The sequence below is a fragment of the Dama dama genome, chromosome 2, assembly GCF_033118175.1.
Source record: "Dama dama isolate Ldn47 chromosome 2, ASM3311817v1, whole genome shotgun sequence".
In the NCBI taxonomy this organism is placed as follows: domain Eukaryota; kingdom Metazoa; phylum Chordata; class Mammalia; order Artiodactyla; family Cervidae; genus Dama; species Dama dama.
The window spans coordinates 40654646-40676052 of NC_083682.1; the positions used below are offsets into that span (position 1 = coordinate 40654646).

At 40.9% G+C, this 21407-nt stretch overlaps 1 protein-coding gene and 1 long non-coding RNA gene across 13 annotated transcripts in view; one reads left to right on the top strand and one right to left on the bottom strand.

Moving 5' to 3' along the window:
* PICALM (phosphatidylinositol binding clathrin assembly protein) overlaps nt 1-5840 on the bottom strand; it is a 94024-nt gene extending 88184 nt beyond the window's left edge. For 4 of the 12 annotated variants that reach the window (XM_061120110.1, XM_061120102.1, XM_061120096.1 and 1 more), the window contains exon 1: nt 5602-5840. In XM_061120110.1, coding sequence (XP_060976093.1) covers nt 5602-5731 — 130 coding nt within the window. In that variant the 5' untranslated portion in view covers nt 5732-5840. Of the gene's footprint in view, nt 1-4173; nt 4298-5601 lie in introns of all 12 variants that reach the window. The other 8 variants (XM_061120146.1, XM_061120081.1, XM_061120075.1 and 5 more) reach the window with 3 other exon arrangements.
* Nucleotides 5841-6499: 659 nt separating this feature from the next.
* On the top strand, nt 6500-11715 carry LOC133040429 (uncharacterized). Its single transcript, XR_009688957.1, has 2 exons — nt 6500-6701; nt 11306-11715. It is a non-coding gene; the product is annotated as an uncharacterized LOC133040429 (long non-coding RNA).
* The last annotated feature ends 9692 nt before the right edge of the window (nt 11716-21407 follow it).

The window sequence follows — 21407 nt, forward strand, 5'->3', positions numbered from 1 at the left end:
GAAACCCAGACCTGATGCCAGACTACCTGGGTTCAAATCCCAGTTCTTTTCTTGGCTATGCAAACTTGGGCAAATTACTAAACTCAATGTCTTAGTTCCCTCTTCAGCAAAATGGTAATAATAAAAATCTCTCTCACGAAGTTGTTGAAAGGAATAAACAAGTTAATAAATACAAAGTGTTCAGTAATTTGAGTGCCCAGCACAAAGTAAGCACAAATAAACACTTGTTAAATAGACATAAACACAATCCAGGCCTAAGCACAGAGCACATGCCTCGCTATGAGTACTGCTACTACATTCTAATGTAACCTGAAACATCCTTGGTATTCTTACAGTCTGGCAAACTACAATTCTGAACCTAATTTTTCCACACAAAGGTTTAGGTTCATCAAAATACCCTTTTCAAGGAATATCATTAGTAAATTCTAACTGTCCACAAACAATCCTCCTTGAAAAGAACTATATATACAATGAATATACAAAATTCTAAAAGGTCAAATCCAAAACTTCAATTCTCTAGAGAAATATATAAAGCCATTTAACAGGGAACATACTGAGACAGAACACAAAGTAACGGAAATGCCACTTCAGCCACCAAAAGAACAGGAAGAGCAAATAAAGTAAGCCTTTACTTTGAAAATCTAACCCTACTTCTCCTTGGTAGGGCTGTAACCTCTGGCCAAGAAATCTTTAAGTTTATTTTTCTTACTTCTTTGATTTTAAGGGAGAAATCATGGAACTAGGCACTTTTGAAACTGGGAAAAAAAAAAAAAACAGAACAAAAGAGATTTCCATGTATTACAACAGTGAACTTTCATATTAAGTATTCTAAATGATAATCAGAGTCAAAATAAACTATTTTATTTAAATGAAAGCAATTCTATTTCAAATAAATTATATTAAACAATTAATGTATTTTTAAAACATCTAGGGAATTCTCTGGCTATCCAATGGTTAGGACTCCACACTTCCACTGTAGCAAGTACAGGTTCAATACCTGGTTGAGAAACTAAGATCTCACAAGCCTTCAGCACAGCCAAAAAACTAAAGGATTAAGTAGAAGAGCTTTAAAAAGCTAAAAAAATAAAACATCTAATTAAATACAAATACTCTACAAATCAAAGGAGAGAAAATCAAATGAATCAAAATTAATTCTAAGACATCTTAGAAATTATTCAGATAAACAAAATATACAAACATAAAAAGCACTGGTACATGAATAAAAAATAGATGACTAAAATCTAAATATTTTTTCTTAAAATAACAAGTCCAGCGATGCCTAATTATTTTACAAAGATATTTTATAATTAATTTGCTAATTGCAAATAAGGCAGGTACTGAAATGGCTAGAGGTTAGATCTTTTTCTAGGTTTCTCTTTTAAAATACATACTATCCAGAAATATAACTAAATATATCAAGGAGGAAAAAACATATCTGTAGAGTTCTACTGTACACCTCCTGGATTTGACAGTAGTAGTCAAATCTTACTATTATCACTTTGATGACTCAATCATCATTTTTTGTATTTCAGAACTATTAGAGGAGTAAGGGACAGAATAAGTCAAATAATGAAAATGAAAATATAAACCATAATTCTTACGGGAATTCTTATGGGAAAGAACAGTAAGCCCAAACAGAACTACAAAGTAACTGTTCATTTGGACAGCCTCAGCTACCTTAGTTCTAAACAAGAGCCATCAAGGGCAGATCTTCCACTTACTACCTTCTTCACACGCACTTTCTTGCAGATCAGATCCCAGTTACCAGACATCTTCTTGATAATACAAAAACTAAGTACCCACTGTATATCATTAAGACATTAAAAATCAATAATTCGCTATAAAAGATCATTATTTCAGCTGCATGTCAATATTTTATATTTTTCAATGTTAAAAAAACCACTAACCCAAATACAAATTACATCTTCTATAACTTTGAAGCTTTCACAAATTCTTACTTTAAAAACATGCACAAATTTCACAATTAAAATTAGGCTGAGTCTAAATACAGTACACAACCCACAAATACCCACACTGTATCTACCTTATAGATATGCTTAAAATGAATACTTAGTAAGAACGTGATTTTGATTTTGTTGTGCAGAATGTAAGGCAGATGGTGGCTAGGATGAAATGCCTCTTGAAATTAACCGGGAAAAACATGGATATAAAAGTGAAGACATTAGATCTGTTAACATAGTATTTCATTTATGTGAAACATGTCATAACATAAATGCCCAAGGAAAGAAAACTAGTATAGAAAAAAGAAAAATGTCCTTGTCAAAAGCAGAGTGAAGGCTGTGAAATCGGATAAGAATGTTTTTAAGAAATTATAAAACTGTTCTGTGTACTTCAATCATCAATGTTTTCAGCATTCTACATCCATCTCTTTAAATGGAGTTAGAGACAACCTTCTATGCATGTGACTTGCCTATCCCATAGCTATGAGAGAGGATTAAATTAGATGATAAGTGCCTGGCAAACAGAAGTCCTTCAGGTACAAGGGCTGCTATTCTCCCACCTTGATTGTGGACATTAGAGGCCTGGAATTAAATGCAAATCATGTTTATTTTTAAAAATGTGTTTCAGAGGTTTGACAACTCTTTTCCCACTGTGGACACTAGTTAACATTATTATCAATTGACCCATATAAGCAAAGCAAAAGCTCTTTCTTAAATATATATACAAAGCAGTATGAATTAAGCCATAATTCATGGATTACAATAATCATTTCCTAATATGGACAGACCTTGGCAAGGTGCACAGAAACCACCTCCACACTCTAAAGGCTTGGAGCAAAAAAAAAACAAGTCCTAAGCATATTTTTATTAACTACTAACATTTAAAAAAATGAAACTATATTCATTAGGCTCAACTAATTAGGCAACAGTTTCTCAGGATATTAAAAGGTTTAACAACAAAACTAAACCTTCACTAGAAAAATTACTAAAAGAGGAAAAATTATATCTGCATTAAAGCCTAAAAGTCCATGGTGTCATATGGCTGAGTCACTTTGCTGTTCACCTGAAACTACCATAATTTTTAATTATGTATGTTAATCAGCTATACTCCAATACAAAATAAGAAGTTCAAAGTTTGGCGGGGGGCGGGGGGAAGGAGTCCATGATGTCAAAAGCCTTTTGGATTTTCTCAAAGTATGTTAAAGTGTGTAAGGCAAGAGAAAAGCCACTCATTGGTCAGACTTTAGTTAAGTGTATTTTATTAATGGAACTGGTTATATAGGTGTTTTAAACAATATAGGGAAGACAGTATTAGTGTATTTTTATAACTTCACTTGATAGAAATGAGTAGTGGCACCTTATCTACACAGATTTAAAAGAAAAAAAAAAATCAAACATTACCAGCAATATTCAAGTTCTAAAGACGTAGGAATATATAAACACAGCAGTGGTAGAGAGAAAGAACTACAACCGTGAGATTACCCATACCAAACGTAATCCCAGTTCGATTCTGCAGTAGCTTCCATTATAAGAGAAAAGGCTAACATTTAACATTCATAAAACCACAAGCAAGTCTCACTCTCCTAAATTTACCTAGCCTATTTTCTGACCTTTTCCACAATGTGTTAGAGCTGCAACATGTGAAATAAGACAAAAATCTTTAAAAGAACTTTTAAAAGCGGTATCTATTCTTGTTATAATTTATCATTTTGAAATGAGAGAAGAGGCTACCAGTTCACAAAGGCACAAGTAGTTTCTTCAACACGGAAAACAAGCAACAGAAATCAACCTCACTAAAGAACTGTTAGGCAACCATAGATTGAATAGAGAAATCCAAGTAGTTATTTGAAGAGAAGTAAACAGTAAAAATGTCTATTCCAAATATCAGATAATCAAAAAAGCACTTAGGCTTCATAATGCATTTTAAAGAATTTTCCGTTTATAAAAGTGTCACCATTCAAACACATTCTGAATTCCTTAAAACAGTCAAGGATTGACGGTTTAACAAGCAACCTGCAAGAACCGCACATCAGAAAGAACCACCGAGCAGTAATAATGTTTTTTTAAACTTTTCCTCAAGGAAGGAACAAGTCACAATGAATAATGGGTCTGTCTGTAGCAATAACTTGTTCTAACAGTACTTCACGAGCAAAGCGTCTTCAAAGAATTCACATTTTGTGCATTTTTTTTTTTTTATTATAAAAGCGCAAACCTTAGGGCCAAAGTCCAAGCGAGAAATCAAAACAGGACTCCCGTCAGTGAATTCTCTTTCAGGACATGCTCACTCTTGCTTCAAACAGTCTAACTTCCATGAAGGAGAAAAGTCAGTCAGGCTTCTGTGTCCAATAGCCATTAAAAAAAAAAAAAAAGGAACTTATTTCTTAACTATGCCTTTCCCCCCATGTTTCCCTTAAAGTTTCAGGTCAAAGCTCCACCGTGTCAAAGATTGAGTAATCCACTGATCTTTGTACCTTGAGGTAAAGGAGTGGAATAAAAAAGGATATTACAGGTGGCTTCCAGGTTTGGAAAGAGTTGGGAGGAGCTATCTGGAGTAACTGTATATGTCAGTGAATGGTGTAATGTTATGCGGTGTAAGAAAAGCTAATCTCCCAAAAAATAACCAGCATAAAATAAAACGGAGTCCAAACTCAAGCATCACCAAACACCTTTTCACCAGTTTTTTAAAAGATGTATGTTATTTGTGGGTTTGATTACTAATTCACTTTGAATTCCAACAGTCTACCCTTCACTAAAGCTTCTAAACTGAAACCGCCAGGTTTAATAGCTCTACTAGAACTGACACCAAGAGCAGCAAACATTTTCCCGTATCCCCATCAGACAAAAAAAAAAAAAAAAACGGGGGGGGGGGGTGCGCCTGACATTCACAACTTATTCCAGTCCGAAGCAAGAAAACACAGTGACTAAATTCCACCAGGGGTGATTAAAAATCCCGAATTTCCCACAAAGCTGTCCCCACACCAAGGGAAGCCCTTTACTTTCACGATCCTAAGAAAAATAGTCCGGGGGAAGGGCGGGGGCGGGGGAGGCAGTCGGGGACTGAGTTATAATATTTACGAAGGGAACTTAAGTGAAGCTACGGAGGCGAAGAAAGGTAACCCGAGAAAGGGAGGAAAGGTGGATGAGAAAGCGGGGGGCAGGGAAGGGACGGGAGAGGCTGGAGGAGCAGAGAGTAGGGACTGTCCCTTCGGGGGGAGGCAGCCCTCCGGGGCTGCGGAGAAACGGGGGGGATCCGGGCGCTCACGGAAACCCCGAGGCGGCTGCTGCGGGAAACAATGGGGCGCTGAGGCCGGGAGCCGGCGGCGGGGAGACGCCGGGGAGCGGGCGGCTGGGTGCGGAGAGAGGACAGAGGACAGAGGGCTGCGCCAGGACCGGAGGCGGCCGGGCGGCGAGGGGCGAGGTGGGGGGCGGCCGGCCGGCTGCGGCGGGGCCCCCGGGGACGCGGGAGGCGACGGGCTCGTCAGGGACGCTCCAGACCGGGAACGGAAACCGCGAGGGCAGGTGTGATGGAGGCAAGAGACAGAGAACACGGCTGCGGGGGGGAAGCCAGGACCCGCCGGGCCCCGAGGAGACCACAGCTGAGGGAAGAGGCAGCGTGAGACGCGCGGGGGCCGCCACTCACAGTCCAGGTGCTTCTTCTTGGGCCCCATGATCTCGTGGGTCGTGGCCTTGCATACTGTCTTGGACACGGCGGACCCGGTGACACTGTGCTGGGCGGCGGTGATCCGGTCCGTCAGGCTCTGGCCCGACATCTCTGCGGCTCCTCCGCCAGCCCTCCCGCTCGGCAACCGGCGGGGAACTGGGACCCCCAAGCGCCGGAGGACCCCCCGCCGCCCCCCGCCCCCGCCGCACCCCCTAAACCCCGCACCGGCCCCCCTCCTCCTCCGCCTGCCGGCCCGGGGCGGGGCTCAGGGCCGCGCGCCGCCACCCGGACCGGAAAGAGCCGGCTCCGGTCCGCCGCGGGGTCAGGCGCGGCGTCGGCTACTCCGCCGGCCCCCGCCTCAGTTTCAGCCCAGCCCTCCCCTGGTCAGCTGGAGCCCGGCAGGGCGAGAGGCACAGGCGGCTGCAGGAAAATGGCGGCGCCAGGCTCCTCCTCGGAGCTTTCCGGGCTGCCCCGGGTCACGTGACGCGGGCGCCGCCCCTCCTCCTCCTCCTCCTCCGCCTCGTTCTCCTCCTCCTCCCGCCCCCTTTCTCCCTTCTCCGTCCTCTTCTGCACCCGCCCTCCCTCGCTCGGCGAGGGCAGAGCGGGGCGGCGCCCGCGCGTTACGTGATGGAACCCGCCCGGCGGGCGCAACAGGAGGCCCGCCCGCGGGAGATGGGGGGAGGGGGGGAGTGCGCGGCCCGCCGCGTCACGTGACGCTGCCTGCCAACAGGTCGCCCGAGGCCGGGCTCGCGGGGGGGGGGTCATAGAGAGGGGGCGGGGTCACACGAGGGGGCGGGGCCACACAGAGGGGCGGGCTCACGGAGAGGGGGCGGGGCGTGCGGCTGCGCCCCTCGCCCGCCTCCGGGGTGCCCCAGCGTTTGGTCGGTAGCGACGGTGTGACAAAGGAGGTGCGGCCGCTTCCTCAGCCCCTCTCTGAGATGTCGGAGCTCCCGGGGCTTTTTTTCGTTATAGAATCAAGAACGGGGTGTTCAGTGATGCCCCCCGCCGCCCCTCCTAAGCCATCCTCCTGGCTTTAAGGGCAAGGCTTCCGTCGACCCATTCTCAGGCCTCTCCCTCCGGTGGGTATTGAAACTCTCCCTGCTTCCTGACCCAGGAGGGTTGGGGTTTGTTTGTTTGTTTGTTTTTCTTTCCCCCTTTTTCTTGAGAAGCTTGGAAATGCCACCTGTTTTTGTTTATCGCTTCTCTGAAAAGGCGACGCGTTGATGCCAGTCGGTATTTGAATACTAATGGACCAGGGTTCTCTTGGGGCGTCAAATACGACAGGAAACACATAGCTTCACTGGAATTTCAAAAGGGAAGTAGTAGGATGATGTCACCAGAGATTAGCTTGACCCTACAAGGGTTGACTGCTGTGGTGATTAAAGATCCAGACCATAGAAGGAAGTGAGAGGGTGGTAAATGGAGACGTCCCATTCAGAGAACCCAGACATCACCACCTGGCATCTCCCCCTGGTTTAGTCTTTGTTCTCTTTGGCCTCTTTTCTCTTGCATAAACCAGATTTTCAGGGAAAGAAGACACTGAAACCGTCCTGTGGGCATTTAGAAGAGTTATTATATCCTGTGAATGTTACATGAGATCCAGATCTCTTAACAAAGTCTTAAAATGTTATTAGGGCCCCACTTGCAACACTAAGGATTAATTTTTAAACCTCTATGAATGTTAATTTACCATGGTAGTCCTATGTGGTCTTGCTAGTTTCATATGAAATGCTAACATACTCAAAGTCTGTGTACACCATCTGCCAACCAAGTCCGAAATACTGTGCTTCAGTCTGGTGACTCTCAAAAGATGCAAAGCTAATAGATAGTTAATATTTTGTGTGTCATCATGAATTTTGTGGTCTCTTCTCATTCCCTTTCCCCTCTTTTTTTTTTTTTTTTTTCATGATGGCTGGTGAAATTCTGCAGTACTATGCTTTTGCCAAGAACATACAGTGCTTAAACCAGCAGGCTTCATCTTTGTCAAGCCAGACCAAATTTCTCAAAACTGTAATGACTTCCTTCAGTGCATCTGCAATCCGCCTGTGGTTTGATGCCCAGTCTGCTGCCCTGTGTCCATTGGGCTGTGGAGTTACCCAGTTTTCAAGACATCCTTGCTATTCTTCTCTGGGTTCTACTTAATAAGTTACTGGGTGGCCTCTGTGCTGGTACACCCACGGTGAGGTCAACAGGAGCTAAATCAGTAGATAAATATTTCATCTTTAGGGAAAATCTAAAAGTTATTCCTAAACACACAGATGGCGACATGTATGTTTTGCATGCTATGAATAACATTCTAGCAAGGTATTTCACTGTTACTTCTACCAAAGAGATTCTTACAAAGCACCTTTATTCAAATAACTGTGGACATGTTCACTGTACTAATAAACTAGCTTCTATTAGAAATATCACCATACTCTTTTTCAAGGATATATTTTAGAAGTATCCAAATATGTAAATAATTAGTGATCATTGAAGAGATGTATAATTGTGGAGTAAACTATATGAAGCAATGTAGATGGTGGAGAAGTGCTCTAAGAATAGGAATTATTGACCTACTCTTTCTTATATGCTTTTCTGTATGTTCCACTTTCCTTGGTCTAGTCAAGAAATTGCTCTCCCTGAAGTTCCACTGATGCCTCAAATCCACTATGGCCAGGACTGAATTTCTCTTGCCCTTGCCCATTTTACAGCCTGAATCCATAGTGATGATCTGTATTCCTTGTTTCTGTTAATGGCCTCACCACCTGCCCTGAAGTCCAAGCCAGAAAACTGTGATTCATTCTCAGCTCTCTTCTCTCTTATTTCTCATCTAGCCTGTTCTACTTCCATTCCCTCTAACTCATCTTCTGTCTCCTACACCACTTCTATTGCCTTAGTTCCAGCCTATGATCTCTTTCCTGTGTAGACTGTGCTAGCTGATTTCTCTCTCTCATACCTCAACTCTCCAGTCCAGATCATTCTGAACCTAAAATCTGATTGTCTTTTCTTTGCATGAAAACCCTTCTGTAAAATCCTTGTCACTACTCTAGAGGATAAAATTCAGGGCTCTCAGCCTGGCATACAGGCCCTTCATGATCAGTAAAGAAAGTGAAGTCCGACTCTTTGGACTGTAGCCCACCAGGCTCCTCCGTCCATGGGATTCTCCAGGCAAGAATACTGGAGTGGGTTGCCAGTTCCTTCTCCAGGGGATCTTCCCAACCTAGGGATCAAACCCAGGCCTCCCACATTGTGGGCAGACGCTTTAACCTCTGAGCCACCAGGGAAGCCCCTCATGATCAGTAGCCCCTACCTAACTCTGCTGCTCATTGAGCCTCATGTCTTCCCAGGCCTCCACATGCACTCCAGCCAGTATCACACTACTGGTCATACTTGGATATGCCAGGCAGTCAGAAGTTTCCTTTTGTTGCTCGTGTAGTATTCTGTACATCCTTCTGCTATCAAATTATTTTAATTTTTATTGCCCTAGCCACTGAGCAACTGAGCACTGATTGTACTAGCAGGGGTTGCTGGCAGAGATAGCAATGTGGCTGATGCATAATAGATTTGTTTTTAGGTTTGTTTAAGTCACTGTCATGTATGACTCCTTTTGCAACGCCATGGACTGTAGCTCTGCTGGCTCCTCTGTCCACAGGATTTCCTAGACAAGAATACTGGAGGTGATTGCCATTTCCTCCTCCAGGGGATCTTCCTGACCCAGGGGAATTGAACCTACATTTCTTGTGTCTCCTGCATTGGCAGCCCAATTCTTCACCACTGAGCCAACTGGGAAGCCCGACACATAATAGACATAGTCAAATGCTGGTTGAATGAATGAATGAAACCATTCTGAAGTCGCCCATTAGGAAACACCACTCCAAACCTCTCATTTAATAAAATCTGCCCATTTTTTCACACTTAGAGCATAATTGTCAGGTTATGGACAATAATTATGTATTATGGGCTGCAGGTAAATATAGTTACGTCCATCCTATCATTATCCATATGGAACATCATTCATATTTCAGTACTGTATTAATTCATTGACTCTTTCAAAAAATATGTATTGAACAGCTGCTGTGTGTAAGGCACTGTTGTGGGTGCTGTACACGGTTCTAACAGTGAACCTGTCAATTCTTTGGGAACTAATAACTCTCAACTTTGATCATCAACTTGAAAGTTTATGTGCTTTCATTACAAGTGAACAGAACCAAAAACAGTAGAAAGGAAGAATTTGAATAGAACATATTTCCTAAGGTTCCCTAAATTATAAAGTATATTGTAGAGAGGTATGAGGGACAGAGGAGGGAGCAACAGTTTTTTAATGCTTTTTGTGTGCTAGGAACACTACATGAATTTTTTCATTTAACTCTCGTTACTATAACTCTGGGTTTCCCTGGTGACTCACTGGGAAAGAATCTGCCTGCCAATTCAGGAGACTCAAGTTCAATCCCTGGTCCAGGAAGGATCCCCAAAGGAAAGAAATGGCTCCCCACTCCACTATTCTTGCCTGGAAAACCCAGTGGACAGAGGATCCTGGAAGGCCACCCAGTCCATGGGGTGGCAAAGAGTTGGACACAACTGAGCAAATCAACAACAACAACTATAACTCTAAAAAGTTTTGTGCCACTTAATACAAGGAGAGAAAAAGTCTTAGAGTTTAAATGTTCATGCAGTTTTACTCTATTGCTTAAAAAGAGTCTTAGAAGTCTCAGAATTCCACAAATACTCAAGTGGTGGAAGCAAGATTTAAAAACTCATTGTCTTAAATACACACTACTATGTATAAAATAGATTCCTAATGAAAGCCTAATGTATAGCACAGGGAATTCTGCTCAGTGCTCTGTGATGGCCTAAATGGGAAGGAAATCTAAAAAAGATTGGACACATGTATCCGTATAGCTGATTCACTTTGCTGTGTAGTAGAAACTCACACAACATTGTAAAGCAGCTATATTCCAACAACAACAAAAAAAACCTCATTGTCTTTCTGTTACTTTATCTAGATCCTTTCACCAAGACTGAAGTTACTACCATATAGATTAAGTTCATTCAACAAATACTTGCTGGCCTACTCTGTGCTAGGCATTGCTAGATGCTAAGATATAATAATGTGCGAGGCAAACGTGGTCTCTGTTCTCAGAATTGTTATTTTAGATAACAACAGAGGAGAAAAATAAGTGGGGAGAAGAAAATACACTCTACCTAAAGAATCTTTATGAGGTCTGTAACTTTGAAAGTAAGAAAGTGAAGGAGAAAAAGAATACGGAAGAGAGAATTAACCAGAATTTTCACCCTTTATTATTTCAGTTAAGCCCATGCACAAATCCAAAGAATATACCAGTTCTTTGTTCCCACTCTTCTTAGACATTAACGGTAAACTAAATTATAATCTTTTGACATTCTGTTAGCTAAACTGACAGGAACACCTTGGCAACCTCTTCACCCCTCACCTTTTTATGTTTATGCTTCTTAATGCTGCTGAATCAGTTAAAGATTATAATCTTATATAACCTTTCACAAAAGTAAGGACTTTTCTTTGAATGTGGCTGAGTTCTCTGGCTAGAACCTCCAAGCAAGGACTTCACTTCCAACCTGACTTCCTTATTCAGGCTCTCAGCCAACATCCTTTTGATAATAATAGTTACATGCTCCTGCGTTGATTCCTCAGCCTTTGCTAAGCACATTACATTTATTTTCTCAGTGAAACCCTGAAACAATCTCATGACCGAAAGTAGCAGAGACACCTTGGAATTCCCCAAAGTCTGTTTCCTTTTCTCCTGAGCACACGGACTATGATTCCCAGCCTCCTTTGTACTTAGTTGGAGTCATGTGACTGACCTGATACACGATGGAGTGTGGACAGAAACAATGAAAGCCATTTATGGTTCGGCCCACAAAACCTCCAAAACTTCCTGCAAGTGCATCATATTCTCTTTATTTACCTACCAGCGGAATGAAGATTTCAAAGAATCTAGAGGAAGTCAAAATGGAAAAATAGAAGCCTAGGGCCCCGAGTTAATCTTTGGAGGAATCCTGCCCCAGAGAACTGCATGAGCAGGAACACCTGTGTTGTATTTTACTTGCTTTATTAAATCAAGCCTCTAAAATTTTGATGCTGTGTTTTATAGTAGTCCCTTAGATAGCAAGGAGATCAAACCAGTCAGTCTCAAGGGAGATCATCCCTGAATATTCACTGGAAGGACTGATGCTGAAGCTGAAGCTCCAGTGTTCTGGTCATCTGATGCGGACAGATGACTCATTGGAAAAGCCCCTGATGCTGGGAAAGATTCAGGGCAGAAGGAGAAAGGGCATCAGAGGATGAGATGGTTGAATGGCATCACTGATGCAGTGAACATGAACTTGGGCAAAATCTGGGAGAGGTGAGGGACAGGGAAACCTGGCGTGCTGCAGTTCATGGGGTTGCAAAGAGTCGGACACAATTGGGCAACTAAACAACAACAACAACAAAATTATGGTAGTAATTAACTACCCTACCAAATACTCTTCTTTTCTCTCCATTTTACCGATAAAGAAATTGAGGCTTAGGAAAAGTTAAGCACCCTTGTGGTTCAGCTGGTGAAGAATCCACCTGCAGTGTGGGAGACCTGGGTTCAATCCCTGGATTGGGAAGATCCCCTGGAGAAGAGAAAGACTCCCCACTCCAGTATTCTGGACTGGAGAATTCCATGGACTGTATAGTCCAAAAGTTGGCAAAGAGTTGGACACAACTGAGCAACTTTCACTTTCTCACTTTTATTAGGTGGGAGAGCAAGGGTTAAACATCAGGTCTGTCTTACTTTAGAGCCTGGCATCTCACTGCTTGAGCTTCTCATGATAGTATTTTATGTGCTTCTAAAGTTTTTATTAAAATTTTAGTACACACTGCTTCACATAGCATGCAGAAAAGACAGTAATAAGGGTGACCACGAGGGTTCCTCCATATATCTGAGTCTTTTACTATATCTTTAACTCACCCCTGCCACATTCTCCTTTCTTCCAGGTATGTTAATTCTGTAATCTCAATATGAATTACAGTGTATTGGGGCCTTTTATATGTCTCAAAATACATGTGGACTAGCTATTAAATATAATCATTCTGTTAAAAGGGAGGACTAACCAAACCTTTATCCTGAATCATCATCAAAAACTCTAATCATGAAGCAGAATAAAAATAGGATACTTGAGCTGTTTAGGTACCTGGGGTCCATACTTCTCTGTAATCTAAAGAGGCTGAATAAAGTAAAATTGTATTAGAGCATGCAACACTGAACTAAAGGATCAGCGTTTCAATGTTAATGATAAAATTAGGATATTAAATTTTGACCAGTATCAATAAAATTAAGGAGATTTATTCATTTATTTGAGGCAATGGTAGAAATATCAGATTTGGAGTCAGACACACTTAAGTTCAAAACTTGGGCAAGTTATTCAGTTTCCTCATATATAAAACAGGAATCATAGCAGATAGCTTACAGATTACAGGATTAAAATAATGTACACTGGTAGCCTTTTTTAGATTCCACATATAAGTGATATCATATTTGTCTGTGTCTGACTGACTTCACTCAGTATGACAGTCTCTCGGTCCGTCCATGTGGCACTAAATAGCATTATTTCATCCTTTTTATAGTGGAGTAATATTCCACTGCATGTAGGTACAGATAAACTTATCTTCGAAACAGAAATAGAGTTACACATGTAGAAAATAAATTTGTGGTTACCAGTGGGTAAGGGATAGGGAGGGATGAATTGGAAGATTGGGATTGACATGTACACACTTCTTTGTAAAAAACATAACTAATAAGGACATACTGTGTAGCCCAGGGAACTCTACTCAATACTGTGTAATAGCCAAACAGAAAAAGAATCTTTATAGAGTGGATATATGTATATGTATAACAGATGCACTTTGCTATACACCTGAAACTAACATAACATTGTAAATAAACTATACACCAATAAAGATTTTAAAAAATAAATGAAATAATGTACATAAAAAACTCATACAATGCTTGACACACAATTGTCACTCAGAGAATAAACTCATTCAATAAACATTTACTCAGAATTTACTATGGGCAAAGCCCTCTACTAGAGTCTCAGGATACAGACATAGATTAGGCAAAATGTTAATGTAATGTACAACTGACCCTTGAACAACATGGATTTCAACTTCACAAGGCCACTTATACCTAGATTTTTTTCGATAACTACACCTACAGTGCTATACGATCTTTGGTGGGTTGAATCTACAGTGCAGAGGTTTGACTGTAAAGTTATACTTGGATTTTCAGCTTGGCAGTGGGGTGGCAGGCAGAGGGTAACTCTTGCCTTCTTCAAGGGTCAACTAACTGTATTAAGTAGTATGATAGAAGTATGCCAATAGTACTATAAGAACAAAGAAAGATGACACCTAGTTCTTCCTGGTGGGATCAATAAAGGTTTATCAGAGGCAGTGACACGTAAAAAGAGTCTTGAAGGTGATTAGAAATTGTGAGGGAATAAAGGAAATGTTATTCCAGGCAGAGGAAAACCACAAATGCAAAAGAAGGGGCCATTTGGGGATTACAAATTGTTATATACGGCCTAAACATTAAATGTATGTGAGGTTTTTATTTATTCATTCAATCAACAAGTAGTTACTGAGCACATATATATGCTGAATAGTGTTCTAGGCCCTGAAAACACATCAGTGAACAAGTGGAAAAGTGTTCTTTCTGCCTTCTTGACTGTGTGTGTATTCAAGTAGGACATATAACAAACAAATGAATATGAGACAGATACAGGGAGAGAAGAATGCTATGAGGAAAAATTAAGCAAGATAAATGAATCAAGAAGGACGGGGGAAGAGGAGCTTAAGCTGGATGACAAGGGGAAATCTTTCTAAGATGGTGACACGTGACTTGAGTGAACTGTGGGATCAGCACTGCAAATATTGGGCAGATCACTTTGTGTGCAGGGAGCAGTGACGACAATGGCGCTCAGACAGGAACCCGATTAACTTGTTTGTGGAACAGGAAGGCCTGTGTGGCCCCCGAGGAAAGAGTGAAGAAGAGAAAAAAGATTTAGGAAATGATCTCAGAGATATGACTAGACTATGAAGGGCTTCCTAAGGTATGTTGAGGAGTCTAGGTAACATCTGGAGATAGCTATCCCATGACAGTAGACAACCCTAGATCCTTGGAACAACCTGATAACTGCATGAAGTTGGCTGTTTCCAACCAAGACAACTGAACAAGACCCCATTGGTCACCATATTATTCTTTGTGCATGTATCCCCTTGGCTTTGAATGTTTATCCTGTCAGCTATTTTCTCCCCCAACGTCTAGATTAAGGTCCTAGACAGTTAATGGACATCTGTGGCCTTGGCTCCTGGTATTCCTAAGACTTCCATTCCTAATATACTGGTAAGGTTGAATAAACCCTACGCATATTAAAAGAAAAAAGAAACTTGATTATGTAAGGAAGATCCAAATAAATCTTCCTTCCTTATGTAAGGAAGCCAAATAGATTGGCTTCCCAGGTGGCCTTAGTGGTAAAGAACCCGCCTGCCAATGCAGGAGACATAAGAGATGCAGATTTGATCCCTGGGTTGGGAGGAGGGCATGGCAACCCACTTCAGTATTATTGCCTGGAGAATCCCATGGACAGAGGAGCCTGTGGGGTTACAGTCCATGGGGTCGCAGAGTCGGACATGACTGACGTGACTTAGCACACATCCAAATAGATTATGTCACATCAAAATCTAAGAATATGGATTTGAAACGTCTTTCAGACTCTGACAATCTTTGTCTTAGTGTCTGTCTGCATTGCAGTTACCAGATACATGATCTTCAGTGTCTTAAATGCTGCTGCACCCCCATTGCTGCACTAGGATTTACATTGATCATTTACAAATGATCAGCCAGCAAAAAGGACAAGAAATTCTGATGCTTGTAGAGGTCAATATGACTGGTGAAAAATTCAATACATAATTGCAACTTATAAAATAGCAATGCAGATCTGCATTGATCCCATCCCCAGACAAATAAAAGGCTTTCTCCCAGTTTAGGGTGAAAACTGATCAAAAAATAGGAGGACTGAGAAATGAGGCAAGAATGATCATTGTATGCAAAGTGAAATGAAGTGCAAACTGAAATGATCTACTGTACCATTCCATGCTGTGTAACAAAAGCTATTTTAGCCCTTACTGTCTAACACCAGCTTGTTTGGGCTGTTTGTTACAATATAAAACCACATATGAACTGGTTTGACTGTAACTCTCCACAGATTCATAGATTCTGGTAATTCAGTTAGCTTACAAATTCTAACCAATTCCTGCCGAGGCTACTAATATCCACCACCAAGACACTCTATGATTAATACCAGCCTCCTCCCCAATTCTGTAAATATCTTTCCCTTATCACCCCTTTTGAGATGTTATCGGAACTCTATTACTGTGGTGCTGCCCACTAACAGCAAATTTAACAAATCCAGATTTTATTGATGAACAGTTTTTCTCATGGTTTCTGTATAAAGTGTGGCAGACTAAGTCATACCCCCCTTCCCTGACAAAGATGTCTATGTCCTCATTCCCAGAACCTGTGAATTTGTTATCTTACATGGTAAAAAAGGATGTAGCAGGTATGAATAAGTTAAGGATGGGGCCCGAGGTAATCACAGCACCCTTATAGAGGGAAGCAGGAAGTCAGAAGGAGATGAAGGCTATGTGACAACACAAACAGAATTTGGAGTGATGTGATCACAAGCCAAGGAATGCCAGAAACTGGAAGAAAGTAGGAATGGGTTCTCTCTAGCACGTCTGTAGTGAACCACCCCTATTGACAACCTGAAGTGAATTCTGGAAGTTACAGGTCTAAAATAAGACAACAGGGAATTTCCTGGTGATTCAGTGGCTGGGACTCTGTGCTTCCACTGAAGGGGACATGGGTTTGGTTCGCAGTCTGAGAACTAAAACCCCACATGCTACTTGAAGCAGCCTAAAAAATAAACAAATGAACAAATAAATAAAATAAGACAACAGATTGAATAAGGTCTAAAATAATAAATTTCTGTTATGTAAGTCACTAAGTTTGTGGTAATTTTGTTAAAGCAGCAGTAGGAAGCTAATACAGACGTTTGGCAGGTATTTGGATTTTATTCTAAGTGAGATGAAAAGTCATCAGATGTTTTGAACAGAAGAATAACATGATCTCAAAATATATATTGATGTCTAATCTTGCTGTTTGGAGAATGGAATTTTGAGCAAGATAGAAGCAGGGAAAGTGGTTAGGAAGGAATTGCTACAGACAAGAATAGTCAGTGACAGTGACTTAGATTAGAGTGGAAGGCACAGAAATGAACTGTAGATAGATTTAGGTATATTTTTAATGTAGGATCAACAGAATTTGCTGGTGGATCAAATAGTAGGGAGAGAATCTGAGGACAGTGACTCTAGGGGAAAAGATTATACTAGAATGACTTCTAAATTTTGACCTGAACAACTTAGGTGAATGAAGAATAGGGGAAAATGAAGCTGAAATGAAGACAGTAGCCCTGTCATGAAACACCTTGTATGCTGTGCTTAGGAATCTGGATATTGTCCTGAAGGCAATGAGAATGCTTTGACAAATTCTAAGTCCAGAATGGCATCAACATCTAATTGACCTCTGTGTCCCTTTCAATTTTTAAACTCAACAGATACATTAAAAGATGTCCCAGGCCCATAAACCATTATTCCATCTACTTTCTCATTCTCTACCTGTGTGATGCTTTGGTTTTTAATTTAATGAAAGCCTCATTATGAGAGAAGTTATCAAAAAAGTTCTGAACAGCTAAGTTTTACATTTTATGGTCTGCATTGGGCCTGATTGAGAAAACAAAAATCTTGTAAAAATAACTGTACTTGTTCGTTATTCTTAACCCAAGGGTAGAGCAAGGCGAAACTGGTCAGTGGGTAAAGGGCATTGTAGTAGAGGCATTAGAGAGCGGAAGAAGGATATAGATCCTAGAGATAGGAAACATTAATAAAATGCGTAAAATCTGATAAATAGATTGTATGAAATACATGAGAGGACCCAAAGTAAAGGTTGAGACCTTGTTTTCTGATGCGGTTTAGCTGGATACATCATGATTCCATTTACTGAAAAGGATGATGTTGGAGGAAGAGGAAGTTGGCAGGGAGAGAAATGCATTCGATTTGAATATAATTATTTTTTAATTAATAAAACATATTTTAAAGAGCAGTTTTAGGTTCACAGCAAAATGAAATGGAGGGACTTCCCAGGTCATCCAGTGACTAAGACTCTATGTTCCCAGTGCAGGGGCCTTGGTTTCCATTCTTGGTCAGGGAACTGGATTCCACATGCCACAGCTAAGAGTTTACAGGCTACAGGTAAAAAAAATATCCCATGTGCCACAACTAAGACCTAGCGCAGCCAAATAAATAAAAGAAAATGGAGTGGAGAAACAGAGAATTCGAAAATACTCCTGTTCTCACACATGTACAACCTCTCCCACTTATTAACATCCACTATTAATATTTGTGACAATCAATGAACCTATACCGACACATTATTATTATCCAAAGTCTGAAGTTTGCATTAAGGTTCAGTGTTGGTGGTGTGCATTCTATAGGTTTGGACAAATGATAATAACAATTATCCACCATTGTAGTATCATGATAAGTAGTTTCTGCCCTAAACATTTTTGTGCTCTCCCTTTTGACCTCTTCCTCTTCCCTAAACTCTGTCACACAGAGATTATCTTTTTATCTATAGTTTTGCCTTTTCTCAGATGTCATGTAGTTGGAATCATGCCGTGTGTCACCTTTTCAGATTTGCTTCTTCCACTTAGTAATAGGCATTTAACGTTCCTCTATGTCTTTTTGTGGTTTGATGGCTCCTTTGTTTTTAGTGCTGAGTAATATCCCATGGTCTAGATGAACTAAGTATATTTTTCCATTCACCTACTGAAAGACATCTTGGTGGATTCCAGTTTTGGTAATTATAAACAAAGCTCTATAAATATCTGTATAGAAGTTTTTGTGTAGACACAAGTTTTCGGTTCTTTTGGGTAAATATCAAGGAGCACAACTGCTGGATCACATGGCATTAGTATGTTTCGTTTTGTAAGAAACTGCAGAACTGTCTCCCAGAGTGGCTGTAACCATTTTGCATTCCCATTAGCAATGAATGAGCGTTCCTGATATTCCACATCCTGAACGGCATTCAGCGTTTCGAATATGCTCATGAGACACTCCCAGTATACCAAGGATATTCATGTGTAAGCTGGAGATACAGGCCCAAATGATACGAGTGTACAAGTACTGTGGTTGGTACAATCAGTGTTAATCGCTCCGTCATGTCTGACTCTTTGTGACCCCACAGGCCCATAGCCCGCCAGGCTCCTCTGTCCTTGGAGTTCTTCAGGCAAGAATACTGGAGTGGGTTGACATTTCCTTCTCCAGGGGATCTACCTGACCCAGGGGTTGAACCCAGATCTCCCGCACTGCAGGCAGATCCTTTACTACCTGAGGCCCCAGGGAAGCTCCCAGTATGTCTGTATAATGGAATATTATTTAACCATAAAAAGGAATTAAGTTCTGAAATACACTACGATATGATGAATCTTAAAAACACACTAAGTGAAAGAAGTCAGCCACAAAAGGTCTCATCTTTTATGATTCCATTTATCTGGAGTCAGAAAACCCACTGAGATAGAAAGCAGATTAGTGCCCACCGGGGGCTGGGGGAGGGGAAATGAGAAATCAAAGTCGGTGTCCTTCAAACCGTGGGCACGATTGAATGGAGCTCTCTTTCCTTGTTGAAATCAGGATCCCTGTCTCCTCCACATGGAAGCACAAGAAAATCAATTCAAAATTTCCAAGAAATCAATCATTCTAGATCTTAATGATGAAGTACAAAGCAAAGTTCTATTGTCAGCCCAGTATCTGCACTCACCAACCAGGCAGCTCTCTTCTCAGGAATCCCTTTGGAGCACTTCAACCTCTAAGAAAATGAGGCTTCCAAAATATGTTTTTTTTTTAACAAATTCAAACAGTTGCAAGTAAGAGAATCTGTCTAGGCAAACCTCTCTGTTTATTTAAACATACCCCCTTTCCTGGGCTTCTCCATCCTGAGGCTGTCTAGATACAAGACTGGAAACTGAAACTGAACGATCCAGGACCTCCAACTTTCCTAGTCATAGCAAAGGTCCGCTGTTGGCCTGGCTCTGTCACCATCGACGCTCTGCTCTCTAAAATCAAAATCAATCAGGGACTTCCCTAGTGGTCCAGTGGCTCAGACATCACCTTCCTAATACAGGGCCCAGTTCCAGCTGTGATCAGGAAATTAGGTCCCACATGCCAAAACTAAGAGTTTGCACACCAAAAGATCCCAAGTGCTGCAACTAGGACCCAGCACAGTCAAATAACTAAACTTTTTTTTTTTTAAGTCAACCAGGTACAATTACAGAGTACTTGAAGTCACCCTGAGCATAAGCTCCCAGGAGTGAGAAAGAGAGTCCTGGGGAATTCCAGCATTAAAGAGATAGCATACAATTTTGAAGGAGCACTGAATATAAAGCCACCCTCCGATAAAATTAAATTTTCTCTGGTACTTTGTTATTGCTCATATAAATTTATCAAAGTTCATTACCTTTTATTCTGTTACACCCACACCTCCCACACCCCAATTAACTAAAGCAATTATATTACATAATCCTCTCATCCTGGGGCAATTTTTAACATGGAGACTTTTAAAAAGTATAATAAAATATTTTAAACTCCCTTTTAAATGAAGATCTATAGCTTGTTCTATAAATCTTTTGTTTAAAAATATCTCTGGGAAGCAAAGATAGTTTACTCCGGTTGGCAGGCCACAGAAAACTTTGAGTACCAAGTTCTAAACCTCCAAAAGTAGGATTAAAATTTGAGATACTGAAAGATTCCAGGAAACAGCAGCATTTCTGCATGCGCCAGTAAAATGAAGACAGGAGGATGCATCTGCCAAACTTTATATTGTAATTAAATCACTTCGTACTGACATAGCTTTACTTTGGAGGAGAATGTTTGTGGGGATTTTTAATCAGATAAAAGTAGGGCTGCTGTTTTCTCTATACCAATTAACATAGTTGACATCTAGCCAGATCTGCCCTGGACGCGGCAGGGGATGTTCAGTTTGTCCTGATTCTGTGGGAAATGAAAAATGCAGTACTTGGCACAGAGAAAATATGTGAACCCAAGAAATGTTGTCAAATATAGCAAGTCAAATTAAGAAAATTGATTTACTGAAGGGCGGTCTATGCTTTCTAGAGAACAAAGGAGGGAGGAAGTCTCTGGGCTGCTAAAAATGAAGGACCTTGAGTTTAACTATTAATCCTCTATGTTAATGAATAAACATCTATAGTTAAAGACTTTCCTACAACTCTATTAAATATGCAATTTGTCCTACTTTGAGTTTAAAGAAGGAACCAGTAGTGGCTCCAACATGGCGTATAAAAGTTTATTTAACATTTTTGCACAGAAAGTCAGCCTGGATGTCATCTAGTCAAATTCCTTCTTTCTTGGAGGATGAAAATTGGTCCCAGGGATGTTAAATTACTCTTCATGAAGTCACAATGGTACAATGCCCTCACAGATCCTTTGGCTCATGGACAGAAAACTATAATGGGGACATCAAAGCTATAGTAATATTTCAAATAACCAGAGTACTTTCAGAATAGTTTATTCTAGTTCATTTAAACATATGGTTAAGTAATGAATTGGAAGAAAAGTGTTTTTATAACTGCTTAAAAACTGATCTAAAGTGTCAGTTCATAGTCCT